The sequence below is a fragment of the Salvelinus fontinalis genome, chromosome 26 (assembly GCF_029448725.1).
Source record: "Salvelinus fontinalis isolate EN_2023a chromosome 26, ASM2944872v1, whole genome shotgun sequence".
Taxonomy (NCBI): Eukaryota; Metazoa; Chordata; class Actinopteri; order Salmoniformes; family Salmonidae; genus Salvelinus; species Salvelinus fontinalis.
Window position 1 is genome coordinate 11,234,288 of NC_074690.1, and position 25,927 is coordinate 11,260,214.

The window sequence follows — 25,927 nt, forward strand, 5'->3', positions numbered from 1 at the left end:
GTACTCTCCAAACAGGTCAGGGACAAAGTTGTGGAGAAGTAAAATCAGGGTTGGGTTATAAAAAAGTATCAGAAACTTTGAACATCCCACCGAGCACCATTAAATCCATTATTAAAAAATGGAAAGAATATGGCACCACAACAAACCTGCCAAGAGAGGGCCGCCCACCAAAACTCACGGAAGGAGGGGATTAATCAGGCAAGGATGGGATTAATCAGAGAGGCAACAAAGAGACCAAAGATAATCCTGAAGGAGCTGCAAAGCTCCACAGCGGCGATTGGAGTATCTGTCCATTTGGACCACTTTAAGCCGTACACTCCACAGAGCTGGGCTTTATAGAAGACTGGCCAGAAAAAAAGCCATTGCTTAAAGAAAAAAATAAGCAAACACGTTTAGTGTTCGCCAAAAGGCATGTGGGAGACTCCCCAAACATATGGAAGAAGGTACTCTGGTCAGATGAGACTAAAATTTAGCTTTTTGGCCATCAAGGAAAACACTATGTCTGGCGCATCTCTCATCACTCCGAGGATGTTTTTCATCGGCAGGGACTAGGGAACTGGTCAGAATTGAAGGAATGATGGATGGCGCTAAATACAGGGAAATTCTTGAGGGAAACCTGTTTCTGGGTTTTTTGAGACTGGGGCGGAGGTTCACCTTCCAGCAGGACAATGACCCTAAGCATACTGCTAAAGCAACACTCGAGTGGTTTCAGGGGAAACATGTAAATGTCTTGGAATGGCCTAGTCAAAGCCCAGACATCAATCCAATTGAGAATCTGTGGTATGACTTAAAGATTCCTGTACACCAGCGGAACCCATCCAACTTGAAGGAGCTGGAGCAGTTTTGCCTTGAGGAATGGGCAAAAATCCCAGTGACTAGATGTGCCAAGCTTATAGAGACATACCCCAAGAGACTTGCAGCTCTAATTGCTGCAAAAGGTGGCTCTACAATGTACTGACTTGGGGGGTGAATAGTTATGCACTCAAGTTTTCAGTTTTTTGTTTTATTTCTTGTTTGTTTCACAATAAAAAATATTTTGCATCTTCAAAGTGGTAGGCATGTTGTGTAAATCAAATGATACAAACCCCACAAAAATCCATTTTAATTTCAGGTTGTAAGGCAACAAAATAAAAAATGCCACGGTGGTGAATACTTTCGCAAGCCAGTGTATGTCTGCTGCAGAGGGACAAGAAAGAGCCATGACAAACGTGTTTTGATCAGTCATGGAAATAAAATAAAAGTGCTGAAAACAAATTAGCTCCCTATTTAAAAAAATAAGATGGAGGAAAAATACAGGTACAGTCGATTAGCACAAAAAATAATATTGCGATATATGGTCAAAAACTTCACCTTCCTCTTTACTTCCGGCTCATGTTCCCTAATCTTTTGAATGGGCTTGACGCTTATCTCATCAAATATGTGGAAACAATGTCATTTTAAGATATATTTGTGGATAAATTTACTGAATTTACTGCCAGATGCCTTTTATGAAGTTTTTGCCCAACGTTTTTGCTCATCGAAGACTCATCCAAAGCCTACAAAAGTTCAACAACGACCAGGGTGAGAGGTAGACACTTCCTGGTAACTTTCATAGCGTATTACAATCTCTCAGATCCGCTCACTAACACCCTGCACCACCTTTTCCATATGCAGTTTCAAGCCCTGCAAAAGAGCATAGAATTACAGAACATGCCATTTTCTAGGATCTCTACAGGTGTATACCAAAGAGACTGTGCTTTATCTCGTCTATGTGTAGAATTCAGTTGAGCTCATCAGTATTGACAAACCTCTATGCAACAGCTTCCGACAGACCTCACGTTTGAAGTTCTGGTGAGTCAGACACTGGAGGTGAAGGTCACTGCTTATCCCTGTTCCAGGGTCAGATTAATGTATGGTCTCAGGGAGGGAACTGTAGGACAGGAGCAGGCATTGCTAATCCCTGAGCAGTTATTGGGGAGATTTTCACCTTGGAGTGACTGAGTATTTAGAGGAGTGAGTCAGAGTGTCTGGATTCACACAGAGCAGCAGTGACTGAGAGAGCATGCACGCAAAACCCTCATTAATGCCCAACTTTACACTCTTTAATATTCTTGTTTAATTAGCTTCCTCTATCTGATGACTACCACGTGTATACATCCACCCTCAGCCAAGCCATTAACCCAACCCCCAGCCAAGCCATTAACCCAACCCCCAGCCAAGCCATTAACCCAACCCCCAGCCAAGCCATTAACCCAACCCCCAGCCAAGCCATTAACCCAACCCCCAGCCAAGCCAATAACCCAACCCCCAGCCAAGCCAATAACCCAACCCCCAGCCAAGCCATTAACCCAACCCCCAGCCAAGCCATTAACCCAACCCCCAGCCAAGCCATTAACCCAACCCCCAGCCAAGCCATTAACCCAACCCCCAGCCAAGCCATTAACCCAGCCCCCAGCCAAGCCAATAACCCAACCCCCAGCCAAGCCAATAACCCAACCCCCAGCCAAGCCATTAACCCAACCCCCAGCCAAGCCATTAACCCAACCCCCAGCCAAGCCATTAACCCAACCCCCAGCCAAGCCATTAACCCAACCCCCAGCCAAGCCATTAACCCAACCCCCAGCCAAGCCAATAACCCAACCCCCAGCCAAGCCATTAACCCAATCCGCTCAGTCATGTCAAAGCACAGCAGGACGCTCTTACATTTAAACACAAAAAAAGGAAGCCATTTGACTTTCCAATGAATCATTGATGTCGGGGGAGGTGGGTATGAGTCCAATAGGTATTGATTGTTTCCCCTTGACAAGACAGGCTTCAAGACCTGCAGGTGCAATTAGGGCTTTGTTTGTTGTCAAGACAGAGATGGAGAGAGAGGGGGAAGGAGCGAGAGGGAGAGCATTAGCAATGCCAGCCACTCTGAGGAGAGAGAGGGAGAGAAGAAGTGAGGAGAGAGAGCGAGAGGAGAGAGGTAAAGCTAGAGTTGAAGCTAGGGGAGGTTTAAGACTTCTATTGCAACTCTGTGAAGTGCTGTTCGAGCCATATGAGGAGATACAGATACACCTTATCAACACATCACTACTTAGATCACAAGCCAGTGATACTTCAATTCACCTTGCTTATAGACTTACGTTGCAGCACATCTTAGATATTTTGTATTTGTATTTATTATGGATCCCCATTAGCTGCTGCTAAGGCAGAAGAGAGAATGACATGCATATCATTAATGTTAGCTCTCTGTTTACATCTAAGGGCCAGCCATGCTTCCCTGTTCTGAGACAATTGCAATGTTCCTAAGTTCCTCTTTGTGGCACCTGACCACACAACTGAACAGTAGTTAAGGTGCGACAAAACTAGGGCCTGTAGCACTTGCCTTGTTGATAGTGCTGTTAAGAAGGCAGCAGTGTTTTATGATAGACAGACTTCTCCCCATCCTAGCTACTGTTGTACCAATACGTTTTGACCATGACAGTTTACAATCTAGGGTTACTCCAAGCAGTTGAGTTTCTTCAACTTAAACAATTTCCTCATTATTCATTTCAAGATTTAGTTGAGGTTTAGAGTTTAGTGAATGATTTGTCCCAAATACAATACTTTTCGTTTGTGAAATATTTAGGACTTGCCCATTCTGAAACTAACTGGAGCTCTTTGTTAATAACTGTTTCTGTCATGTCAGTTGCTGTGGTAGCTGACATGTATAGTGTTGAGTCATCCGCATACATGGACACACTGACTTTACTCAAAGCCAATGACATGTTATTAGTAAAGATTGAAAAAAGTAAGGGGCCTAGACAGCTGTCCTGGGGAATTCCTGATTCTACCTGGATTTTGTTGGAGAGGCTTCCATTAAAGAACTCCCTTTGTGTTCTGTTATACAGGGAACTCTTTGTCCACAATATAGCAGGGGGTGTAAAGCCATAAAACATGTGTTTTTTCCAGCAACAGACTATGACCTATAATGTCAAAAGCCGCACTGAAGTCTAACAAAACAGCCACCACAATCTTTTTATCATCAATTTCTCTCAGTCAATCACCAGTCATTTGTGTAAGTGCTGTCCTTGTTGAATATTCTTTCCTATAAGTGTGCTGAAAATCTGTTTGTTTACTGTAAAATAGCATTGTATCTGATCAAACACCATTTTTTCCAAAAGTTTACTAAGCGTTGATAACAGGCTGATTGGTCGGCTATTTGAGCCAGTTAAGGGGGCTTTACTATTCTTAGGTAGGGGAATAACTTTTGCTTCTCTCCAGGCCCGAGAGCACACACGTTTTAGTAGGCTTAAGTTTTTGATATGGCAAATAGGAGTGGCAACATCATCCGCTCTCATCCTAAGTAATTTTCCATCCAAGTTGTCACACTGGTGGCTTGTCATTGTTGATAGACAACAATTGTCACGTTCGTCATATGAATCGGACCAAGGTGCAGCGTGGTATGCATACATTCTTCTTTATACCACCCTGCATACCACTACTGGCTTGCTTCTGAAGCTAAGCAGGGTTGGTCCTGGTCAGGCCCTGGATGGGAGACCAGATGCTGCTGGAAGTGGTGTTGGAGGGCCAGTAGGAGGCACTCTTTCCTCTGGTCTAAAAAATATCCCAATGCCCCAGGGCAGTGATTGGGGACACTGCCCTGTGTAGGGTGCCGTCTTTCGGATGGGACGTTAAACGGGTGTCCTGACTCTCTGCGGTCATTAAAGATCCCATGGCACTTATCGTAAGAGTAGGGGTGTTAACCCCGGTGTCCTGGCTAAATTCCCAATCTGGCCCTCAAACCATCATGGTCACCTAATAATCCCCAGTTTACAATTGGCTCATTCATCTCCCTCCTCTCCCCTGTAACTATTCCCCAGGTCGTTGCTGCAAATGAGAACGTGTTCTCAGTCAACTTACCTGGTAAAATAAATAAAATAAAAAATAATAAAGAACATTGAACAAACTAACAAAACGTGGCGCAATATGAAATAGTGCAGACAGGCAACCAAACATAGAATAAGAACCCACAAACACCAAAGGGGAAATGGTTACCTAAATATGATCCCCAATCAGAGACAACGGCAAACAGCTGCCTCTGACTGGGAACCATATCAGGCCACCATAAACATACAAAACCCTAGACATACAAAAACCCTAGACAATACAAAACCCCCTAGACAATACAAAAACTTGGGTAATCCACCCTAGTCACACCCTGACCTAACCAAAATATAAAGAAAACAGAGATATCTCAGGTCAGGGTGTGACAACAATAATGTTTTCACCTCTTCCACACTTACTTTACGGAACTCAAAATTACAATGCTTGTCTTTCATAATTTGGATGTGTAGTGTCAGCCTTTGTTGCTGACATGTCATGCCTAAATTTGCTAATCTTGCCAATGAAAAAGTTGTTGACAATATCAGTGGGTTTTGATGAATGAGCCATCTGATTCAATGAATGATGGAGCGGAGTTTTCCTTTTTGCCCAAAATTTCATTTAAGGGACTTCAAAGCTTTTTACTATAATTTTTTTGTCATTTATCTTTGTTTCAGAGTGTAGTTTCTTATTTTTTAAATTCATTTTAATCACATGATTTTTAAATGTGCAGTCCGTTTGCGAATCGGTTGCACAGCCAGACCTATTTGCCATCTCTTTTGCCTCATCCCTCTCAACCATACACTTTTTCAGTTCCTCATCAATCCACAGGGATTTAACCATTTTTACATTCATTTTCTTAATGGGTGCATGCTTATTAGTAACTGAGATAAGCAATTTCATAAATGTGTCAAGGGTTTTGAGGGTTTTGAGGGTTTTGATACATATTGAATGAGGGTTTTGATACATATTGAATGAGGGTTTTGATACATATTGAATGTTTGGGTTTTGATACATATTGAATGTTTGGATTTTGATACATATTGAATGAGGGTTTTGATACATATTGATTGAGGGTTTTGATACATATTGAATGTTTGGGTTTTGATACATATTGAATGAGGGTTTTGATACATATTGAATGTTTGGATTTTGATACATATTGAATGAGGGTTTTGATACATATTGAATGTTTGGATTTTGATACATATTGAATGAGGGTTTTGATACATATTAAATGTTTGGGTTTTGATACATATTGAATGTTTGGGTTTTGATACATATTGAATGAGGGTTTTGATACATATTGAATGTTTGGATTTTGATACATATTGAATGAGGGTTTTGATACATATTGATTGAGGGTTTTGATACATATTGAATGTTTGGGTTTTGATACATATTGAATGAGGGTTTTGATACATATTGAATGTTTGGATTTTGATACATATTGAATGAGGGTTTTGATACATATTGAATGTTTGGATTTTGATACATATTGAATGAGGGTTTTGATATTTATTGAATGAGGGTTTTGATACATATTGAATGAGGGTTTTGATACATATTGAATGTTTGGGTTTTGATACATATTGAATGTTTGGGTTTTGATACATATTGAATGTTTGGATTTTGATACATATTGAATGAGGGTTTTGATATTTATTGAATGAGGGTTTTGATACATATTGAATGAGGGTTTTGATACATATTGAATGAGGGTTTTGATACATATTTAATGAGGGTTTTGATACATAATGAATGAGGGGTTTGATACATATTGAATGTTTGGGTTTTGATACATATTGAATGTTTGGGTTTTGATACATATTGAATGTTTGGGTTTTGATACATATTGAATGAGGGTTTTGATACATATTGAATGTTTGGGTTTTGATACATATTGAATGTTTGGGTTTTGATACATATTGAATGTTTGGGTTTTGATACATATTGAATGTTTGGGTTTTGATACATATTGAATGTTTGGGTTTTGATACATATTGAATGTTTGGGTTTTGATACATATTGAATGTTTGGGTTTTGATACATATTGAATGTTTGGGTTTTGATACATATTGAATGTTTGGGTTTTGATACATATTGAATGAGGGTTTTGATACATATTGAATGTTTGGATTTTGATACATATTGAATGTTTGGATTTTGATACATATTGAATGAGGGTTTTGATACATATTGAATGTTTGGATTTTGATACATATTGAATGTTTGGATTTTGATACATATTGAATGTTTGAGTTTTGATACATATTGAATGAGGGTTTTGATACATATTGATTGAGGGTTTTGATACATATTGATTGAGGGTTTTGATACATATTAAATGAGGATTTTGATAAATATTGAATGAGGATTTTGATAAATATTGAATGAGGGTTTTGATACATATTGAATGAGGGTTTTGATACATATTGAATGAGGGTTTTGATACATATTGAATGTTTGGGTTTTGATATTTATTGAATGAGGGTTTTGATACATATTGAATGAGGGTTTTGATACATATTGAATGAGGGTTTTGATACATATTGAATGTTTGAGTTTTGATATTGAATGTTTGGGTTTTGATACAGATTGAATGAGGGTTTTGATACAGATTGAATGTTTGAGTTTTGATACATATTGAATGAGGGTTTTGATACATATTGAATGTTTGGGTTTTGATACATATTGAATGAGGGTTTTGATACATATTGAATGAGGGTTTTGATACATAATGAATGAGGGTTTTGATACATATTGAATGTGTGGGTTTTGATACATATTGAATATTTGGGTTTTGATACATATTGAATGAGGGTTTTGATACATAATGAAGGAGGGTTTTGATACATAATGAATGTTTGGGTTTTTATACATATTGAATGTTTGAGTTTTGATACATATTGAATGTTTGGGTTTTGATACATATTGAATGTTTGGGTTTTGATACATATTGAATGAGCGTTTTGATACATATTGAATGAGGGTTTTGATTCATATTGAATGAGGGTTTTGATACATATTGAATGTTTGGGTTTTGATACATATTGAAGGAGTGTTATGATACTCTCACGCCCTGACCATAGAGAGCCGTTTATTCTCTGTTGGTTGGGGCGTGATAGTGACTAGGGTGGGTCATCTAGGTGTTTAATGGTTTATGTTGGTCTGGTATGGTATGGTTTCCAATCAGAGACAGCTGTTTATCGTTGTCCCTGATTGGGGATCATATTTAGGCAGCCATTTCCTCTTTGTGTTTCGTGGGATCTTGTCTTCAGTTGCATTTGTGCACGCCAGTAGCTTCATGTTTCGTTCAGTATTTTGTTGTTTTTGTTCTGTGTTCATTTATAAAAGAAAATGTATGCCTACCACGCTGCACCTTGGTCCAATCCTTTCGACGGACCTGACAGATACGTATTGAATGATAGTTTTGAAACATAATGAAGGAAGGTTTTGATACATATTGAATGAGGGTTTTGATACATATTGAATGAGGGTTTTGATACATATTGAATGAGGGTTTTGATACATATTGAATGAGGGTTTTGATACATATTGAATGAGGGTTTTGATACATATTGAATGAGGGTTTTGATACATATTGAAGGGGGGTTTTGATACATATTGAAGGGGGGTTTTGATACATATTGAAGGGGGGTTTTGATACATATTGAAGGGGGGTTTTGATACATATTGAAGGAGGGTTTTGATACATATTGAAGGAGGATTTTGATACATATTGAAAGAGGGTTTTGATACATATTGAAGGAGGGTTTTGATACACATTGAAGGAGGGTTTTGATACACATTGAAGGAGGGTTTTGATACATATTGAAGGAGGGTTTTGATACATATTGAAGGAGGGTTTTGATACACATTGAAGGAGGGTTTTGATACACATTGAAGGAGGGTTTTGATACACATTGAAGGAGGGTTTTGATACATATTGAATGAGTGTTTCGTTGTTTGACATATAATCCAGATTGCATCACATCACAATGTCGCTGTTTTTATTGCCTACGTTCAACAAGTCAATGATCAATTCAACCTCTATCTTTTTCTCCCCATCCATCCTTCTCTATCTCTCACTAGTTATACAGGCAGAGTGGTGGGTAACGGTCTCCAGGCCCAGAAGCAGAACCCAGAGGTCAAAGTTCGCAGCCCTAACCCCGAACTGGCCGAGGTCAAGGAGAGGCTGGAGCGCTTCAACCAGGTAGGCCCTCCCTCCAGCCTCACGCCATTACCCTGGTTACACTAACACAAAGTTGTATAGCTACCGAGTTTGCTATAGGCGTATACAGCACAAACAGGTGAGACCAGACAAGGTAAAGGCAGTTGATTGACAGGTTTATACTATTATCATTCAGTTTGCATGTGAAAGGATGGGTTTTAGAATTACACTTTTAAAGAAACATATTCTTGTTGTGTGTTCGTGTGTCTACTTAGGAAGGTTGTACTAGTATATGTGCAGACAGTGAACGCTGTCTAAAGGTACAGTGCATAACTAGTCATCTAGAGATTCCAGACCTACAAAGAAAAGCTATATTCTGTGGAAGTGGGACGAGAGCCTAAAGCAGTGAATGTGGACCCATGTCTCTTCAACACAATGAGAACAGAGCAGATTCCTACTGTACCATACTGTATTCTACCCTCAGGGCAGCTGTTGAGGAATGTATGAAACTTGATACTACAATCTACTGTTTTCTTTATGCTCTATTATCCTAGCTTACACACTGTATTACTGTATATTGGACAGTTCTGATCTTGTTAATTATAGGTCAAACTGGAGAAAACGGGTTGGTCTTATTGGATTGGATCTGGCTTTACAGTACCTAGTCCGTGTCACTACGTTTGATCCTGTTACTTGAATATTGAACACACCATAACATGACATCTGAGGCATAGTTGTATTTTGTTAGCTGACCTCTGCTTCCCTGTGTTTCTCTCTTATACCACGATTCTTGTAAGAGCAAACAATAAATGAGAAAGAGGGAAGAGAGACGGCGAGAGAGAGAGGTAATGAGAGACAGACAGAGAGATCGAGAGGCAGTGAGAGAGAGAATGCCAGACATCGGGAGAGAGCGACACACATAGAGCAAAAGGCCAGCAGTGAGTGACGGGCAGGCGGAGATGACACAGTGCAGCTTCAAAGTGACACCGTTGTTATGTAGATGAGGATTAGGTCCTGAAAGGGCCCGGGTATAAAAGCCTATTGCCCAGGGGTCCCTAGGGGCCATTTGAGGGAACAGATTCTGTTTCACTGCTGCCTTTTGTGGCCCTGCATAATATACCCTCAGATAGTACTCACACTGGCCATCTCTTTTTATCTCTTTCTTCCTCCTTCACTTTGTCCCCTCCTTTCTCATTCTCTTTCTAACCCTCTCCCTCTCTCTCCTCATCTGTTTTACACCCCTCTCTATCTTTTCTCTCACTCTCTGTTCCTCTTTCTCTCTCTCTCTCTCTCTTTTTTCCTTCCTTCCTTCCTTCCTTCCTTCATTCATTCCTTTATTCCTTCCTTCATTCCTTACCATCATCAGCCAGCAGCATACCACCCTGCATACCACTGCTGGCTTGCTTCTGAAGCTAAGCAGGGTTAGTCCTGGTCAGTCCCTGGATGGGAGACCAGATGCTGCTGGAAGTGGTGTTGGAGGGGAAGTAGGAGGCACTCTTTCCACTGGTCTAAAAAGTATCCCAATGCCACATGGCAGTGATTGGGGACACTTGCTAAAATTCCCAATCTGGCCCTCAAACCAACACGGTCACCTAATAATCCCCATTTTACAATTGGCTCTTTCATCCCCCTCCTCTCCCCTGTAACTATTCCCCAGGTCGTTGCTGTAAATGAGAACGTGTTCTCAGTCAATTTACCTGGTAAAATAACAGATAAATATAAAAAAACAATAATCTCTCTCTTGTTCTTCCTTTCTGTCTCTCTACTAGTCTGTCCATCCTCCTGTTGCTGAGAGATCACTGATGTCTCCTCTGACAATGGTGACTTCCTCCTGCAATGCATTCTGGGGTGGTGAGGGGTTGTTGCCACGGCAACCCATAATGGAGACGTGATGCTGTTGACATTTAAAGATATTCAATTATACCTTGATAGTGAGAGAAAAATATATAGAGAGAGAGGTGCTGGGCTTCAGTGTTTACTTCAGATAAGAGCACAGACAGGGTCACCCAGAGTGGCAAACTGTTTAATCTGCCCATAGCCGCCACTCACTGGATAAACACACAGAAGATGGGGGAACAGACACTCGTGCGTCTGCACACAACACACACACACGCAAGCACATACACACACTCATGCTGGAGTGGACACACACAAATTAGGGAATGGAACACACAGGTTTTCACACAGACACACGCAAACACACAAAAACACACACACACACACACACACACACACACACTGCTGGCACCAGGGTACTGATACACACACTGACATACTCCATACAAGAGTTTAGTGTTACACTGGCACTGCCATGACCCGGGGAAGGGTGGGGGGGATAAGTTGTAAGTTACTATGGGGTGTGTAGGAACACACACGCACACTCACATACACTATTACACACTATCACACACACACTGTGCCATTCACTCTCTTTTACACACCACACGTTCTCTCGGAGGAGCGTCCGCGGCGGCAGAGACGAGCTCAAAGCCTTCTAATCTCCTGACCCCACATAAAAAAGTCCATGAAAAGCCTCGCCCACTCCAGCCCTCCTCGCTCTCTCTCTCTCTACCCCCTCTCTCTCTGAGGATCATCTCCCCTTCTCCTCCCTCTCACTTCTCATCCCTCTCTCCTCCCCTCTACTCTGACAGTAAATAGAGCTCATGTCTACTGGAAGGAGCTCTGAGAGGGCGAGTTCTGATTGCAGACCACTAGCCCAACTGGTTTTGGGTGGAGATGCATTCACAATGCTCTGTCTGTCCCCCTATAGCAGCATTACAATGTTAATGTGTCTCCCTCCCTGCACCTGCACACACACACACACACACACACACACACACACACACACACACACACACACACACACACACACACACACACACACACACACACACACACACACACAAAGACAGTGAAGAGATGAGATGAGTGAGGTTGATGAAAGCAGTGCTTAGTGAGTTGCCTGGAATGTAACGATGGGATAGGTCAGTGTATTGGCTCCAAGGCTCTGACACGATAGGGAGAGGTCTGTTAGCTCTATGATTGATTACTAGACTACTAGCCTGGCCTACTCTCTATTGGATCTGTACTCACTGTAACATATCACATATATTTTGTCATGTAGTTGTACAGTTGATTGGAGCATGGTGCTTGCAATACCACCATCGTTTTGCCTTTAATTGTTGCATGGCCCATATGCTGTACATGTATAGGCTAAACATAGTTAACCCTGACTGACTGAACAAAGCATCTGCCACAGTAAATGACTGTATTGTTGTTAAATGTTTTATCACAGTAAACATAGTTAACCCTGACTGACTGAACCATGCTGTACATGTATAGGCTAAACATAGTTAACCCTGACTGAACCATGCTGTACATGTATAGGCTAAACATAGTTAACTCTGACTGAACCATGCTGTACATGTATAGGCTAAACATAGTTAACCCTGACTGAACCATGCTGTACATGTATAGGCTAAACATAGTTAACTCTGACTGAACCATGCTGTACATGTATAGGCTAAACATAGTTAACTCTGACTGAACCATGCTGTACATGTATAGGCTAAACATAGTTAACTCTGACTGAACCATGCTGTACATGTATAGGCTAAACATAGTTAACCCTGACTGAACCATGCTGTACATGTATAGGCTAAACATAGTTAACTCTGACTGACTGAACAAAAGCATCTGCCACACTAAATGACTGTATTGTTGTTAAACGTTTTATCACAGTAAACATAGTTAACCCTGACTGACTGACTGAACAAAAGCATCTGCCACACTAAATGACTATTGTTATTAAACATTTTATCACAGTAAACCCCAAGCGCCCTGAGGCCCAAGATGAGACAAATCGACTGTAGTTGAGCTGACAGGAGGGACAGGTTCTTTCCTCTTGATGATTGAGCTATCCCTTACTGTACATCTGGTGCTTCTGAAACACTGCAGCCCCACAGGGGCTCATACGAGACTCTCACTGACTCCGTTTCCAACTGGAGAGGTACTGGGAGTCAAAAGGTCTCTGCATCTTGGATGTACCCCCCGCTGTGGGTTATGGGAGATGCGTAACTGGACAATGTTTCACTCCCTGTGTTTTAATAAACCACAGTTGGAGTATATTAGAGTCCTCCTTTCTTTCTTGTATTTATTTGTCTGTTCCAACACCTTAACCTTTGGGATGTGCATATATTTCATTTTCATTCAGTTTATATTCTGTTGCTCAGAGCAGCAGGTAGGTGGTGGTACGGTGTGTATTGAGAGAGGCTTGTGTGGGTTTTTGATTCATGAATAGGCAAATAGCAGTGAGGGCGTCAGCACTCCATATCAAAATATATAAAAAATATATCCAGATTTCACTGGTCTGTGTCTGATATTTAGAATCGTTAAAATCTCAGTTGTATAAGTGGTTTGGTCTAGTATGAGGTTTGACATCTGTGGTTATTTAATGCTACTTAGATATCATAGAAAGGTATAGAGTGATCGGGAGAGAGGGATTGATGGAAAGGTATAGAGCGATAGGGAGAGAGGGATTAATGGAAAGGTATAGAGCGATAGGGAGAGAGGGATTAATGGAAAGGTATAGAGCGATAGGGAGAGAGGGATTAATGGAAAGGTATAGAGCGATAGGGAGAGAGGGATTGATGGAAAGGTATAGAGCGATAGGGAGAGAGGAATTAATGGAAAGGTATAGAGCGATCGGGAGAGAGGGATTGATGGAAGGGTATAGAGCGATAGGGAGAGAGGGATTGATGGAAAGGTATAGAGCGATAGGGAGAGAGGGATCGATGGAAAGGTATAGAGTGATCGGGAGAGAGGGATTAATGGAAAGGTATAGAGCGATAGGGAGAGAGGGATTAATGGAAAGGTATAGAGCGATAGGGAGAGAGGGATTAATGGAAAGGTATAGAGCGATCGGGAGAGAGGGATTGATGGAAGGGTATAGAGCGATAGGGAGAGAGGGATTGATGGAAAGGTATAGAGCGATAGGGAGAGAGGGATTGATGGAAAGGTATAGAGCGATAGGGAGAGAGGGTTAGATGGAAAGGTATAGAGCGATAGGGAGAGAGGGATTGATGGAAAGGTATAGAGTGATCGGGAGAGAGGGATTATTGGAAAGGTATAGATCGATAGGGAGAGAGGGATTAATGGAAAGGTATAGAACGATCGGGAGAGAGGATTGATGGAAAGGTATAGAGTGATCGGGAGAGAGGGATTGATGGAAAGGTATAGAGCGATAGGGAGAGAGGGATTGATGGAAAGGTATAGAGTGATCGGGAGAGAGGGATTGATGGAAAGGTATAGAGCGATCGGGAGAGAGGGATTGATGGAACAGGATAGAGCGATAGGGAGAGAGGGATTGATGTGAAGGTATAGAGCGATCGGGAGAGAGGGATTGATGGAAAGGTATAGAGCGATAGGGAGAGAGGGATTGATGGAAAGGTATAGAGCGATCGAGAGAGAGGGATTGATGGAAAGGTATAGAGCGATCGGGAGAGAGGGATTGATGGAAAGGTATAGAGCGATCGGGAGAGAGGGATTGATGGAAAGGTATAGAGCGATAGGGAGAGAGGGATTGATGGAAAGGTATAGAGCGATCGGGAGAGAGGGATTAATGGAAAGGTATAGAACGATCGGGAGAGAGGGATTGATGGAACAGGATAGAGCGATAGGGAGAGAGGGATTGATGGAAAGGTATAGAGCGATAGGGAGAGAGGGATTGATGGAAAGGTATAGAGCGATAGGGAGAGAGGGATTGATGGAAAGGTATAGAACGATCGGGAGAGAGGGGTTGATGGAAAGGTATAGAGCGATCGGGAGAGAGGGATTGATGGAAGGGTATAGAGCGATAGGGAGAGAGGGATTGATGGAAAGGTATAGAGCGATCGGGAGAGAGGGATTGATGGAACAGGATAGAGCGATAGGGAGAGAGGGATTGATGGAAAGGTATAGAGCGATAGGGAGAGAGGGATCGATGGAAAGGTATAGAGTGATCAGGAGAGAGGGATTAATGGAAAGGTATAGATCGATAGGGAGAGAGGGATTAATGGAAAGGTATAGAACGATCGGGAGAGAGGATTGATGGAAAGGTATAGAGCGATAGGGAGAGAGGGATTGATGGAAAGGTATAGAGTGATCGGGAGAGAGGGATTGATGGAAAGGTATAGAGTGATAGGGAGAGAGGGATTGATGGAAAGGTATAGAGTGATCGGGAGAGAGGGATTGATGGAAAGGTATAGAGCGATAGGGAGAGAGGGTTAGATGGAAAGGTATAGAGCGATAGGGAGAGAGGGATTGATGGAAAGGTATAGAGTGATCGGGAGAGAGGGATTATTGGAAAGGTATAGATCGATAGGGAGAGAGGGATTAATGGAAAGGTATAGAACGATCGGGAGAGAGGATTGATGGAAAGGTATAGAGCGATAGGGAGAGAGGGATTGATGGAAAGGTATAGAGTGATCGGGAGAGAGGGATTGATGGAAAGGTATAGAGCGATAGGGAGAGAGGGATTGATGGAAAGGTATAGAGTGATCGGGAGAGAGGGATTGATGGAAAGGTATAGAGCGATAGGGAGAGAGGGTTAGATGGAAAGGTATAGAGCGATAGGGAGAGAGGGATTGATGGAAAGGTATAGAGCGATAGGGAGAGAGGGATTGATGGAAAGGTATAGAGCGATAGGGAGAGAGGGATTGATTTGAAGGAATAGAGCGATCGGGAGAGAGGGATTGATGGAAAGGTATAGAGTGATCGGGAGAGAGGGATTGATGGAAAAGTATAGAGCGATAGGGAGAGAGGGATTGATGGAAAGGTATAGAGCGATAGGGAGAGAGGGATTGATGGAAAGGTATAGAGCCATAGGGAGAGAGGGATTGATAGAAAGGTATAGAGCGATCGGGAGAGAGGGGTTGATGGAAAGGTATAGAGTGATCGGGAGAGAGGGATTGATGGAAGGGTATAGAGCGATAGGGAGAGAGGGATTGATGGAAAGGTATAGAGCGATCGGGAGTGAGGGATTGATGGAACAGGATAGAGCGATAGGGAGAGAGGGATTGATGGAAAGGTATAGAGTGATCGGGAGAGAGGGATTAATGGAAAGGTATAGAGCGATAGGGAGAGAGGGATTAATGGAAAGGTATAGAGCGATAGGGAGAGAGGGATTGATGGAAAGGTATAGAGTGATCGGGAGAGAGGGATTGATGGAAAGGTATAGAGCGATAGGGAGAGAGGGTTAGATGGAAGGTATAGAGCGATAGGGAGAGAGGGATTGATGGAAAGGTATAAAGCGATCGGGAGAGAGGGATTGATGGAAAGGTATAGAGTGATCGGGAGCGAGGGATTGATGGAAAGGTATAGAGCGATCGGGAGAGAGGGATTGATGGAAAAGTATAGAACGTTAGGGAGAGAGGGATTAATGGAAAGGTATAGAACGATCTGGAGAGAGGGATTGATGGAAAGGTATAGAGCGATAGGGAGAGAGGGATTGATGGAAAGGTATAGAGTGATTGGGAGAGAGGGATTGATGGAAAGGTATAGAGCGATAGGGAGATAGGGATTGATGGAACAGGATAGAGCAATAGGGAGAGAGGGATTGATGGAAAGGTATAGAGTGATCGGGAGAGAGGGATTGATGGAAAGGTATAGAGCGATAGGGAGAGAGGGATTGATGGAAAGGTATAGAGCGATTGGGAGAGAGGGATTGATGGAAACAGATGAAGAGAGAGATACACACAAACAAACACACAAACATACACTTATTCAAACCCGGGTCACCTGCGCAAATCTTCAGGTGTCAGGTAAGCTTGCTCATCACGCGAGCTAGCAGAGTTCACACACACAGACACACACACATACACACACAGACACAGACACACACACGTTTAGCCCCCCCCCCCCACAGAGCAATATATCAAGCCACACTTCTAAAAGGCGTAGAGATAAAAGCAGAGAGCCATCTCCTCTTCATATTCCCAGCCTGCCCCTAGGGTCTGAATAGAAGACACCCAGAGGGGCGACCATAAACCCCCTGTCCCTTCATCACCCCCTCAGTGACCGCCCGGCAGTATTCCATGTCAGGGGCCCCTTGGAATCCCAGCCTCAGGGAATACCATCTCTCTGTTTGAAGTCAGGCCTGAAATCTATAGCCTGCTGAGGACAGCAGAGAGCAGAGCATGTGTTATTATCACACACACACACACACACACACACACACACACACACACACACACACACACACACACACACACACACACACACACACACACACACACACACACACACACATATAACATGCACCACACACATTTATACTGACTCTGCATACACACTCACATACAATCATCATATCCTGTACGCTGGTGCTACTCTGTTTATTGAATATTCTGATGCCTAGTCACCTTACCCCTATACATATCTACCTCTATCACTCCAGTATCCCTGCACATTGTAAATATGGTATTGGAACTAACTGACCCTGTATATACATAGCTTATTTATTTCTTTATTTCTTTTTCCTACAACATTGATATTGGGGCGGCAGGGTAGCCTAGTTAGAGCGTTGGACTAATAACCGAAAAGTTGCAAGATCGAATCCCCGAGCTGACAAGGTAAAAATCTGTTGTTCTGCTCCTGAACAAGGCAGTTAACCCACTAGGCTATCATTGAAAATAAGAATTTGTTCATAACTGGCTTGCCTAGTTAAATAAAGGTAAAATAAAAAAAATTTGGGTTTAGAGCTAGCAGGAAAGGCATTTCACTGTGTCATTAAAACTTGAAACATACACACACACACGCACACCCACCAAATCTTGACTGTGACAGTCGATGACATGTCCCAACCATTGAGAAGGTCTGAGGTGACATCCTCCCTGAAGTGCTTATGACTTATGACATATGACTCACAGGCATGGCCCAATGTGATGTCATGGCCTTTAAACAGTCTTTAATGTTCAGGACACTACTGGGACTGGTTTAGACCAGATGATTCAAGTGGAGCAGCTCTCCATTGCTCTTCAAAGAGATGGAGCAGAACTGCAGTCCTCGTGCCAGGGGAGACTCATGATCTGGATAATCTTTACCAACGGATGCCATCCCAACCACTGGGTTGCCTCTGAAGCTAAGCAGAGTTGTGCCTGGGCAGAGCCTGGATGGAAGATCACTCAGACCAGATGCAGCTGGAAGTGGTATTGGAGGGAGGGAGGGAGGGTCTGTAGGAGGAACTGTTCACTCTGGTCTAAGGAGACCCCAATGCCCCACGAAAATGATGGGAACGGGGACACTGCCCTACTTCAGATGGGACATTAAACCTTCAAATGGAACTCTTTAAAGGGATGCTTTCCCACACACATTAATCTTAGTCCTGGGCTGTAAAGCATGTTCAGTGGAGAATTTCAGCTTAATCCATGTCTGGGAAACTGGCCCTAAATGTCTTCATTTTCTGTGGTTACTAAAGATCCTATGAAACCTGTCCCAAGAGTAGGGGTGTTAACCCCGGTGTCCTGGCAAAATGTCCTATCTGGGCCCTCATACTACTGTGGGTACATAAATCATCCATAGCTTCCCTCTTCTATCCTCTGGGGCCGAATGTATCAAACATCTGAGTAGGAGTGCTGATTTAAGGACCATTTTTGGCCTTTGAGATTACAATAAATAAAAACACATGGAGTGATCCTAGAACAGCACTCCTGCTCTGAGACCCTTCATACACACTGCCCCTGCTCCAAGTCTTTCTACTGTAGCAGTGTTAAATTGTCCCTGGTGCCCCCCTGGCCATATTCGAGTGTATTACATAGCATTAATCCACTGAGCCAAACCAGAAATCTAATCACACACACACACACACACACACACACACACACACACACACACACACACACACACACACACACACACACACACACACACACACACACACACACACACACACACACGGAAAATATGATTCTATTTGGCCTGCTGTCTCTGGTCAGGTTTCGAGACAGACAGAGATGCTGTGGCCACTTTCCATACACACACAGACACATACACACACAAACATTTTTTTGTCCTGGCTACAGTGGCGTCAGAAAAATAGAATCTGTCACTGAGAAAATTGAGAGAACGTGAAAATAGATGAGGGACGAGAGGAAGCGAGGGAAGAAATGACTTCTGCAGACTTTTTCAGGGACTATTACTGTCACGTTATTTTCCTCTCCTTCTCCCACCTGTTTCTTTGACGGACCCTTCCCTGCCCTGCCCTGATGAGGTGAAGATGCTTAAGTTGTCAAGGCGGTTCTGTCACACACACACACACACACACACACACACCCACACCCACACCCACACACACACACACACACACACACACACACACACTCCTTCTGTGGGCAGTTCAGATCACTCACACACTGTTAAAATACCAGTCATGACTACAGGATATCTGTACAACTACTGGCTGGCTCCCTGCTCTGCCATTGACCCTGTGATGTGGGGAGGGAAACCCCTCCCAGTGCTGCTCTCTATCCCCTTTCTGTGAAATAGTACCACACGGCCCTGTTCTGCCCTCCTACCCGCTGAGCCTGGTCACAATATCAATATTCTCATATAAGACTGGAATGTGTGTCTTTATCCCCCTGCTGGGGTGCATTGGAGTGGTTTACACACACAGACACACACACACACACACACAATCACACACAGAGACACACACACACAGACACACAGTGAGTCAGCATCTTTCTCTGTCAGCATCTCTCCCCCTCACCATTTAGGGGATTGGTAACTCCTGGAAACGCTGTCTTCAGTGTGAGTAGGATAAACACACACACACACCTCCGGAATGTTCCAGGAGAAAACAGGGATGGAAATTGAGAGAGAGGGATGGGAAGGGGGGGGGGGGGGGGTGTCTCATGGTAGCCATGGTGGAGTGCAGAGCAACAAGGCTGTGTCTCAATACTTTAAAATGGCTTCCTATCCTTTAGCTTGTGGACCATATGGGATGAACTCCTCGGCTTGCACTGATAGCCGAGAGTCGAGACAGAAGATTGCCACGTGTCAGTAATGCGTTTAACCTTTATGTAACATTCATTCAACCAGGTTGTGAACCAATGAAAACATCACCAAGAGTCAAACCCACAGCCAAGATCTTAACAGTACAAACGCATCATAACAAGTGAGTCACTTGGATCAGACAGATGAACACAGCCACTGCTCTGACTGTACAGTATCGCTCCCCAACTCACAACATCCTCAGAACTGATTCATTCATAACATTCTCGTAACATTGCTCTGTCCTATGCCCTACATGGGCTGCATGCATCCTACCATATTACCTGTATAGGTCACTACTTTTGACCACAGCCCTATGGGCCCTGGTCGAGTACACTAGATAGGGAAAAGGGTGTCATTTGGGACTCAGCGATTGAGAAGGCTGCATACATAACAGCGCGAACGGTAAAGCGCGAACGGTAAAGCGCGAACGGTAAAGTGCATCCACAGCCAACTTGAACCAAGATCAGAACTACTGGAGTGTTGTCTGAAATGCCAAGGACAGGAGCAGGCAGAAACATGTTGGAACAGAGCAGAACAGAGCCCATGTTGGAGATCCTGCCGCCGTTTGGCATGTGATCTGAGGGTCTAAAGCTAAGCGTGAGGATCTCTGTGTGTGTGATCTCATGCCCGCCATGTGGCGTACAGTCCTTTCCCAGGGTGCATTTTTCCATCTGGCCCCACTTGACCAATCAGGCAATTGCGTTTTGATTCCTCCGATGCCTATTGGTGCTCTACCTAGTATTTGTGGTATAGTACTTTTGAACTTATTGTTGACGACATCAAACAGGAAGTAAGCCCTCTATTTCCTATCCCTCCTTCACAGTGGCGTTGAATCCAAATAGCTTTATTGATCCATCGCCAAAGTATAAATTGTTCCCTGTCCTTTGGAATGTAGCACCACAACGCCTAGCACCAGTTCTTGTTTTGCCGAGCACCAGTTCTTGTTTTGCCGAGCACCAGTTCTTGTTTTGCCGAGCACCAGTTCTTGTTTTGCCGAGCACCAGTTCTTGTTTTGCCTAGCACCAGTTCTTGTTTTGCCGAGCACCAGTTCTTGTTTTGCCTAGCAACAGTTCTTGTTTTGCCTAGCACCAGTTCTTGTTTTGCCTAGCACCAGTTCTTGTTTTGCCGAGCACCAGTTCTTGTTTTGCCTAGCACCAGTTCTTGTTTTGCCGAGCACCAGTTCTTGTTTTGCCGAGCACCAGTTCTTGTTTTGCCTAGCACCAGTTCTTGTTTTGCCTAGCACCAGTTCTTGTTTTGCCTAGCACCAGTTCTTGTTTTGCCTAGCACCAGTTCTTGTTTTGCCTAGCACCAGTTCTTGTTTTGCCGAGCACCAGTTCTTGTTTTGCCGAGCACCAGTTCTTGTTTTGCCTAGCACCAGTTCTTGTTTTGCCGAGCACCAGTTCTTGTTTTGCCTAGCACCAGTTCTTGTTTTGCCTAGCACCAGTTCTTGTTTTGCCGAGCACCAGTTCTTGTTTTGCCTAGCACCAGTTCTTGTTTTGCCGAGCACCAGTTCTTGTTTTGCCGAGCACCAGTTCTTGTTTTGCCTAGCACCAGTTCTTGTTTTGCCGAGCACCAGTTCTTGTTTTGCCTAGCACCAGTTCTTGTTTTGCCGAGCACCAGTTCTTGTTTTGCCGAGCACCAGTTCTTGTTTTGCCTAGCACCAGTTCTTGTTTTGCCGAGCACCAGTTCTTGTTTTGCCGAGCACCAGTTCTTGTTTTGCCGAGCACCAGTTCTTGTTTTGCCGAGCACCAGTTCTTGTTTTGCCGAGCACCAGTTCTTGTTTTGCCGAGAACCAGTTCTTATTTTACTCCAACTATCATAGCTCCACAGGGAACCCAGACATGAAGTGGAATTATTACCACATGAGAAGGGACTGGAGGTTGCCCAGTCAGATCACGTGGTCAGGTAAACTCCTGGCCCTATAAAGTCTGAGGAAGTCTGGGGACTAGTTGGCATCAAACTGTGCATTGTGGGCAGCAAACTGATGTCATGGGCATCAACTTCTACCTTCTAGTACATACACAGTCCCTCCTCAGAACAGGCCAGATAGGCAGGCAGAGGGAGGCCTATCCAGTCAATACTATAATATAGAATCCCATTATTGAAATAGTTTATCTAGAGTATTTCTCACACACACAGCCAGCCCGGCCTTGCCTCCACATAGCTGCTACATCACAATAAACGTTACAGCAATTTGCTTTTCAAACCACTACTGCTCCATTGAGATTGTAAAGGTAATAAACAACCAGGCATACAATAACAATAAACAAACACACACAAACCGCTTAGGAAAGCCGCCAGTTAACGAGTCGTTGCCACAGCGATGGCGTTTAATTAATTTAATCAATTTTCTTGTTAGTTAAATGGGCTTTAAAGACGACTGGGCCGGACAGTGTTATAACACACACACACACTCAAACACCCTTTAGGCTGAACAGTGTTGTGCACAGGCTGGAATATGTTCCCGGGATTCATCCGATAACATTCAGGAGTTTACCACATGAGTCACCGGCTTCATTAATAAGTGCATCGACAACCTCGTCCCCACAGTGACCATACGTACATATCCCAACTAGAAGCCATTGATTACAGGCAACATCCGCACTGAGCTATAGTATAAGGCTAGAGCTGCCTCTTTCAAGGAGCAGGACGCTAATCCGGACGCTTATAAGAAATCCTGCTCCGACGAGCCAACAAACATGCAAAGCGTCAATACAGGACTAAGATTGAAGCCTACTATGTGGGCTCTGACACTCGTCGGATGTGGCAGGGCTTGTAAACTATCACAGATTACGAAGGGAATTACGAAGTGACGCGAGCCTACCAGCTAAATATCTTCTATGCTCACGTCGAGGCAAGCAACACAGAGCTATGCATGAGAGCACCAGCTATTCTCAGACGACTGTGATCTCGCTCTCCATGCACGATGTGAGGAAAGCTTTTAAACAGGTTAACATTCACAAGGCCGCAAGGCCAGACGGATTACCAGGATGTGTACTCCGAGCATGCGCTGACCAACTGCCAAGTGCCTTCACTGACATTTTCAACCTCTCTGTCTGAGTCTGTAATACCAACATGTTTCAAGCAGACCACCATAGCCCCTGTGCCCAAGAACACTAAGGTAACCTGCCTAAATGACTACCAACCTGTAGCACTCATGCATGTAGCCATGAAGTGCTTTGAAAGGCTGGTCATGGCTCACATCAACACCATAATCCCAGACACCCTGGACCCACTCCAATTCGCATACCGCCCCAACAGATCCACAGATGACGCTATCTCTATTACACTCCACACCTGGATAAGAGGAACACCTCTGTGAGAATGCTGTTCATTGTCTACAGCTCAGCGTTCAAAACCATAGTGCCCTCCACGTTCATTACTAAGCTCAGGACCCAAAGACTAAACCCCTCCCTCTGCAACTGGATCCTAATGGGCCGGCCCCAGGTGCTGAGGATAGGCAACAACACATCCCTCACGCTGACCCTCAGGGTGCGTGCTCAGTCCCCTCCTGTACTCCCTGTTCACCCACAACTACGTGGCCGCGCACGACACCAACACCATCATTACGTTTGCTGATGACACAACTGTGGTAGGCCTGATCACCGATGACGATGAGATAGCCTATAGGAAGGAGGTAAGTGACCTGGCACTGTCGAAAATAAGGAACGACAACGCCTCTTTCCCATCAGGAGATTGAAAAGATTTGTCATGGGCCCTCAGTTCCTCAAAAAGTTCTACAGCTGCACCATTGAGAGCATCTGTCTGTATCGCCGCTTGGTATGGTAACTGCTTGGCATCCGACCACAAGGCGCTACAGAGGGTGGTGCGGATGGCCCAGTACATCACTGGGGCCAAGCTTCCTGCCATCCAGGACCTATATAATAGGCGGTGTCAGAGGAAAGACCATAAATTGTCAGAGACTCCCGTCACCCAAGTCATAGACTGTTTTCTGTGCTACTTCATGGCAAGCGGTACCGGAGAGCTAAGTCTAGGACCAAAAGGCTTCTTAACAGCTTCTACCACCAAGCCATAAGACTGCTGAACAATTAATCAAATGGCCTCCGGACTATTATATTGACCCCCCCCCACCCCCTCCCGTTTGTACACTGCTGCTACTCGCTGTTTATTATCTATGTATAGTCACTTCACCCCCACCTACATGTACAAATGACCTCATCTAACTTGTGCCCCCGGTCACTGACTCGGTAACGGTACCCCCTGTATATAGCCTCGCTATTGTTATGTTATTGTGTTATTTAATTTTTTTCTTTTTAGTTTATTTGGTAAATATTTTCTCAACTTTTCTTGAACTGCACTGTTGGTTAAAACTTCTCTAGGATAGGGGGCAGCATTTTCACGTTTGGATGAAAAGCATACCCAAATTCAACTGCCAGCTACTCATCCCCATAAGATAAGATATGCACATTATTAGTATATTTGGATAGAAAACACTCTGAAGTTTCTAAAACTGTTTCATCATGTCTGTGAGTATAACATAACTTATTTAGCAGGCGAAACCCCGAGGACAAACCATTCAGATTTTATTTTTTTTGAGGTCACTCTCTTTTCAATTGTTTTCATTGGGAATCCAGATTTCTAAGGGACCTTCTTGCAGTTCCTACCGCTTCCACTGGATGTTAACAGTCTTTAGAAATTGGTTGAGGTTTTTCCTTTGTGTAATGAAGAAGTACGGCCATTTTGAATCAGGGTCACTTGAAGTGTCCTGTTAGATAGAGGCGCGTGACCAGAAAGCTAGCTACAGTTTGTTTTAATCCTGTATTGAACACTGATCATCCCGTCTTCAATTTGATCGATTATTTACGTAAAAAAATACCTACAGTTGTATTCCAAAAGTAGTTTGAAATGTTTTGGCAAAGTTTACAAGTAACTTTTGAGATATTTTGTAGTCACGTTGCACAAGTTGGAACCGGTGTTTTTCTGGATCAAACGCGCCAAATAAATTGACATTTTGGATATATATCGACAGAATTAACCGAACAAAAGGACCATTTGTGATGTTTATGGGACATATTGGAGTGCCAAAAACAGAAGCTCGTCAAAGGTAAGGCATGAATTATATTTTTATTTCTGCGTTTTGTGTCGCGCCTGCAGGGTTGAAATATGCTTCTCTCTTTGTTTACTATGGTGCTATCCTCAGATAATAGCATTGTTTGCTTTTGCCGAAAAGCCTATTTGAATTCTGACATGTTGGCTGGATTCACAACAAGTGTAGCTTTAATTTGATATCTTGCATGTGTGATTTAATGAAAGTTTGATTTTTATAGTCATTTATTTGAATTTGGTGCTCTGCATTTTCACTGGCTTTTGGCCAAGTGGGATGGTAGCGTCCCGCCTATCCCAGAGAGGTTGGGCTTGTAAGTAAGCATTTTCACGGTAAGGTCTACACTTGTTGTATTCGGCGCATGTGACAAATATATTTTTAGTTGATTTTCTCATCTTCAGCCTATTTCTCTTTTTATATGCCCCCCCCCCCGCCCCCCCCCCCCCCCCCCCCCCCCCCCACACACACACACACACGCCAATCGTTGTGCTTCACCTCGCGGGCGCTTGTTGACATCTGCCATGATGTGTCAGGGAAATTAACCTAAGGGCCACACACACACGGTCGATTTGAAGACCCTCTGCGTCCTCCAGAGCAGAGGGCTGTCGCTAGCAGCACCTTGGCCCGCTGACGCTGTCACACACTGGGGAGTGAAGGGTTACACTGTGGGGGTGAAAGGAACCAGAGCTAATATGCTATCGCTCTAATGCTTCTGACTGATTTACTCCCATTGGGTTATGATATGGCTGTTCACTCATGACTGCACGGCCAAGTACGACTCCAACACCATCAAGTTTGCTGATGACACAACAGTGGTAGGCCTGATCAGC

General features: G+C 43.6%; 1 protein-coding gene across 2 annotated transcripts in view; it reads left to right on the forward strand.

The window, feature by feature from the left end:
* The window catches only part of LOC129823644 (glypican-5-like), a 275,132-nt gene that overhangs the window by 192,495 nt on the left and 56,710 nt on the right, over positions 1-25,927 (forward strand). For both annotated transcript variants that reach the window (XM_055882512.1, XM_055882513.1), the window contains one exon: positions 8,923-9,043. In XM_055882512.1, the coding sequence (XP_055738487.1) occupies positions 8,923-9,043 (121 nt within the window). The remainder of the gene's footprint in view (positions 1-8,922; positions 9,044-25,927) is intronic.